The 5,443-nt window shown below is 55.6% G+C and overlaps 1 protein-coding gene across 1 annotated transcript; it reads left to right on the top strand.

The window, feature by feature from the left end:
• Positions 1 to 3,518: 3,518 nt before the first annotated feature.
• On the top strand, positions 3,519 to 5,181 carry RPRML (reprimo like). The gene has a single exon (XM_026099447.2). The coding sequence runs from the start codon at positions 4,028 to 4,030 to the stop codon at positions 4,361 to 4,363; it is 336 nt and encodes a 111-aa protein (XP_025955232.1). The 5' UTR covers positions 3,519 to 4,027; the 3' UTR covers positions 4,364 to 5,181.
• The last annotated feature ends 262 nt before the right edge of the window (positions 5,182 to 5,443 follow it).

Genomic DNA, 5,443 nt, shown 5'->3' with positions numbered 1-5,443 from the left:
ACATGCGCACGTGTAGGAAATGAGGTCTGCACGTACAAGCGGCCACTGAAACGCCTAAGCTGCTTTGTGAGCACCCTCCAAAATTCAATCTCGTTTCCCTGCACTACCACGGTCCTACTCAGGGATGGGGAAACTGAGGCACGGGTGTGAGGAGCTCAGTTTCAGATGATGGGCCGTGAGGGAGGCTGTGGGAGGGCTCCCCAGGTCCTTCCAGGGACCCCGGCCCCCAGGAGAAGGCTGAGCTACGCCGCTCCAGCACGGCATGGAGGGAGCTGAACTGCTCCTGGGAGGAAAAACTGGAGCTGCTGCTTGGGCTGATTCAGTCCAGTTCGGTCAAATCACAGCTGGGGGGGTGAAACGGGAGGGCAGGGCTGTTTCCCTGGAGCTCTGGGCTGCTCCTGCTGCCACGCGACCGGGGTTGGGGGCAGCAATGACATAACCCCGGGCTGGGATGATCCTGGAGACCTCACCCGGCCTCTGACGCATGGGAGAGGCCAGCAGTGGAAAATGAGTTTGCGTGGGAGCTGAGCTGGTCAGGCCGTGAGCACGAGACCCGTGGCCTTAACCACAGCCTGACGGTGCAGGAACCTGCAGGGTGATGTTTAAGGTGCTGGGAGAAATGAGAGTAACTGCTCTGATCCTGCTGATGCAGCTCTGGCGGTGTTTGCAAGGCTGAGCTGGAGATGGGGACTCTGCCTCAGGAGCCAGGGACTCTTCTTGGCTTTAAAAGAGGAACTTTGATGCCTCTTTGCTTTCCCCGCTCGGGTCCCGCTTTGCCTGTGGGGTGCTGCTGCCCTGCCGCGGCTGCGTGGGCTCTGCTCCGTGGGGACCAAGCCCCAGGCCATCACGTGCAGGGGAGTCCCATGGGTGCCAGGGGGGGTGGCAGAAGGGGGCTGTGCCCTTGGGAAAGCTGCCCATGGGGTGGTGTCCGGCGGGACAGCCAGGCGAGCCGCAGCTTCCTGCAGCCACATGACTCGGGCACACTAACGTGGTTGTTTTCTGCTTGTGATCCAGCCCCTGTGAGGACAGGTTAAATAGGATTTTGTAAAGGGAGTGCAAAGCAAGGCCATCCGCCCTTGTGCAGTGTCAAAAAAGGGCTGCACCTTGCTTGGGAAATCAAAAACACCCCAAAACTGCTTTGCAGGGGGCTGTAGATCTTGCCCAGCTCTAGTTCCTGCAGCCGTCTCAGACCACAGACCCCGTTAGCCAGTTTTAGGACAAATCTCCCTGCTTTTCCTGCACATCTTCCTTTCCCTGTCTCCAAATGCCACCTGCGTGGCTCTCCGCAGTTCTGCGGGGCTTTCTGCCCATGCGGTAGCTTGTTCCTGCTCCAAAGAGGACCCAGAGCCTGCTGTGTCCTCCTCATCCCTCCCCTGAGGCCAGCATTAGCTGGGAATGTCATGACAGAGCAGTATATCCTAACCCTTGTTTCCAGCATGGAGCAGAAACTAAGAAAAAAAGAGAAAAAGTCACTAGGTGAAGTATTTGGCCCGCCTCGATCCTGCTGGGCTCTCATCCTGCCAGGGTGCAAGGATGGTGCTTGGATATGGCCCGGAGAGTTGGAGAGAAGCTGTGCCTGGGGGAATAAATTGGGAGATGCTCTGGTTTATAAAGCTATCGTGTCATGCAAAGGCTAGGGGCAGGCAAGGGAGTACTGGACAGAGGAGGTGCCCCACGTCCCCGGCTGCCCCACAGCAGCAGGCTGTTAGCCAGGGCCGGAGGAGCGATGGTGCCGTGGGCAGCGCGAATCCGTGCTCAGGTGTGTGGAGAAACAGGCAGGAGAGGCTGAAGCTGAAGCCACCAGAGGGAGCAGAAACTCCTTCAGTCTGGGAGCGTGAGCAGAGAGGAGAGGAGATCCCGCCTGGGCTCTGCACCCCAGCAGTGCACCGGGCATCTGGGATGCTCCGGTTTCCCACAGGGATTTTTTCGGCCATCACGTTAAATATGGGCAGAAGCCCTTATGGGATCAAGGCTTTCGTTTTCCATCCTGCAGTGCTCCTGGCACAAATGCGACCTCACAGTTCAGGCAGCCTTTTGGGGAAATTAGAGCCACAAGCAAAACAAGTGGGAAAAAGCTAGAAGTAAACCCCAAACCGAACAGCTTTTGGGTCCCTAACTGTTACAAAACTGAAGTGGAGAGACAGGTCCAGGCCCCTTGAGAAGAAAGTCCATTGACACCGTGTGCACCAAGCCACCCATCATCCTCTGCTGACCTTCCCCACAGTCCTCCATTCAGCTGCAGTTTATCAGTTCTTTCTTAGGTTGATTAAAATCTCCTTTGAGGGAAGTGCCCTCCAGACATAATTTCTAGGTCCTTTGGGGACACTGTTAGTAGGTGAGTCCAGCAGCCTCTGGGGCAAGCGGTTTCTTCAAAGGAAGCCTTGAATGGGGGGCAATGGGGGAAACGCAATCAGAGAGAGCACATGGGGTGGGTGGTAGGAGCTGGGATGCTGGGAGCCAACGGGATTTTCATGGTCTGAACGATGACATAGGAATGAGGATTGTGGATGGCAAATCCTGCACTGATCTCATGGTCGCTACCGCTAGCCCTCATTTGTGTCTGCAGTGGGGGGATGCAGGATCCTGGTGGACCCAGACCCTCAACCATCCTGGGCGAGACAGCGGCTGAGCAAAGCCGGGACAGCCCAGCCCAGCCCCAGCTCTCTCCAAGGCAAAGGTCCAGGGCAGGCAGGGCAGGGACTGCGCCCGGACATGGCTGGGCACCCTCTGGCTCTCATTCTGCCTCTGGGACCTTACGCAGGCAAGGAGAGGGAAATGGCTGCAAAACTTCCCCTGGGATCGACTTGGTGGGGCTGAGGGGACCCGAGGGAGAAGGCAGGACTGGGATGCTCCAGCCTGGGGCCAGTGGTGATGCTGCTGCAGGACCCAGAGGCGGGACAGGTAAGGGGCACCCAGGGGACACCAGGATGCAGCATCTCAGGGTCCTCTTTGAAGGAATTAAGGGAGCAGGAAAGAGGAGATATCCCCTCTCCTGCCCTGCCCCGGCTCAAAGCGTGGGCAGACGGACGTGGGGAGGAAAGCCCCAGCTAGAGCAGTGAAAGGATGCTAAAAGGGTGTGAGAGAGAGGGACGGATCCAGCTCCCACCCAGAGGGATAGCAGAGGAATTGCTGAGCAGGGCTGGGGGTGGACTGGGCAGGATTAGGCCAGCGCTGCTCAGAGAAAGGAGTGGGTGGCACAGAGCAGCAACCGGCATCGCTGAGAGCAGCACTGACCTGAGGCTCCTGGGAGCGTGCGTGGGGGGGGACAGGGACCTGCCAGCAGTCCAGGGCAAACCTGGACCCTTGCGGGCTGGGGCTGGGAGCAGGTGGAGATGCTGGGAGCAGGGGTGGGTTAGGTGCTGCTCAGCAGGGCCTTAGGGGTCGGCCCCCACTTGGGGGTGGTGCAGGGGTGGGTGAGGGCACCCTTAGGGGGGTGGGTGGGGTGCACGTGTGTGGGGAGGGGGTGGGCAGCCTGGGTGAGCACAGAGGGGGAGGAAGGCGGTCCGGGGGGGAGGCTGGAAGGGGGTGGAGTTGCTGTTTTTCTTTGAACACGGTGAAGACTTTAGCTTGGAACTTGCATTTGTGGAGCTCCCAGCCTGCAGGAATCAGCTCTCCCCTCCTGCGGGAGATTTGCCGCGGGGAAGGCAAATTTGCTGCCCTGCGCTTCAGGGCGGCAGGGTTGGGGAGCACCGAGGGAAGGAGGCATGTGGCCATCTTCGTCTGCCTTCCTCCCCCCGTGCCCCTTTTGCCTTTTCTCTCTCTCTCACTGCTTGTTTGGGGGCTCGTGCTAATGATGCCGGTGCCAGGAGGAATCCGTGAGTGAGCCAGCCCTCGGCTACACAAATTGGTTTCCTACTTGCTCGCAGCCTCGAGGAAGTTTCCCCTCCATCCGAGGCGTCGTGAGAAGAAAGGAGGGGGACTGGAGCCCGCTGGCCCATGGCCCTGACCCCTGGCATGTGAGCGGCGGGCAGGGGCACGGCGGTCTTTCCTCTTGCCTTCCCTGGAGATTTGGGATTGCACGTAGACCATGAACGGGACCTTTTTTAACCAGACTCTCCTAGAGCAGGGAGCTTACCCGAACAGGACCCAGGGCTTGGGGATGCTGATGGCCTGCTGCAACGGGACCGGCTCAGTGCTGGCGACCGACGGGGGCTCCTCTGTCCTCGTGCCTGATGAGAGGAGCCTCTACATCACGCGGGTGGTGCAGATCGCCGTTCTCTGCGTCCTCTCCTTGACTGTGATGTTTGGCATCTTCTTTTTGGGCTGCAACTTGCTCATCAAATCGGAGAGCATGATTAACTTTTTGGTGAAGGACCGAAGACCTTCCAAGGATGTGGGAGCTGCAATCATGGGGCTTTACTGAAGCCGCCGGGCATTTGTAGGCAAGTGAACTGTCTGGACCTGGTGCTGAGCTGTGGATCCCCATGCGCTTGGGGCAGGTGGGGGGACTGGAAAGGAGGGTGGGGGTTCTTTTACTGTGTCTGTGTCCATGGGAAAGCAAACCTTCTGCGCTTCCCAGTGAACAAATTCTGTCGTGGTGAATGGGGAAATCTCCCCAGAGTTGTACGAAGCACAAAAAATGACCAGCCTTGTGTTGCATGCAGCAATGACTTTAAGTTTTGCATGAAACTTGCAGAAACAGTGATAATGTGCAGATTTGGACTCTTTTCTGCTGTTACCTTGGATACCGCTACCTGGGATTTAGGGCTAAAAAGAAAAGGGGGGGGGGGGCGGAGAGGCAACAACTTGCCACAAGAAGAAAACAAAAAATGAAGTAAAGGGAAAGCAAAATGTGTGGCATGGACCACGGCTTTGACCATGGGGCAGGGGAAGGGAAGCGCCGTGTAGATCATACAACAAAGTCTGCATGCTTACGAATGTGTCACTCTGTTTCTATTTCGGACCTCAAGCATGGATCTTCTGGTAGAGTCCTGTAACAGGGAAAGCATGTTCTTACTTATTTTTCTGAGAAATTCTGTTAAATGAACTAGCACTTTCTTCTTTCACACTACACTGAAGGAAGGAAAGAATCCAGTTAAATAAATTTAAAAAAAAGCATGCTTGGTTTTGTATACATTAGCTTTCTTTTCAAGTGCTATATTGTTACAGTCCTTGAGGTTTTTGTAGTTTTTTTGAAAACTAATGAATATTCAGGAAAAAAAAGAACCTGTTTCAAAAGAATTCAGTGTTGTATTCATTTTCTTTGTGTGTGTGTGTGTGTGTGTGTGTGTATATATGTGTGGAGTGCAGGTATTTCAGTCCTAGTTCCAGAGATAAATACAAGCATCGCACCTCCAATGTGAACTTTGATTAAAGATATTTATTTAAAACAGAAAATACCATACCTTTGTGCAGGCAACTATCAGTTTCCACTAGCAAATAAATTAGTCGGGAACTACGTATTTTGGGCTTGTGCTAAATACCTGCACAGTGCTGAAGCGCA

This window comes from Dromaius novaehollandiae, chromosome 22, assembly GCF_036370855.1.
Source record: "Dromaius novaehollandiae isolate bDroNov1 chromosome 22, bDroNov1.hap1, whole genome shotgun sequence".
NCBI classification, from domain to species: domain Eukaryota; kingdom Metazoa; phylum Chordata; class Aves; order Casuariiformes; family Dromaiidae; genus Dromaius; species Dromaius novaehollandiae.
This window is presented reverse-complemented; position numbering and strand designations above follow the sequence as displayed.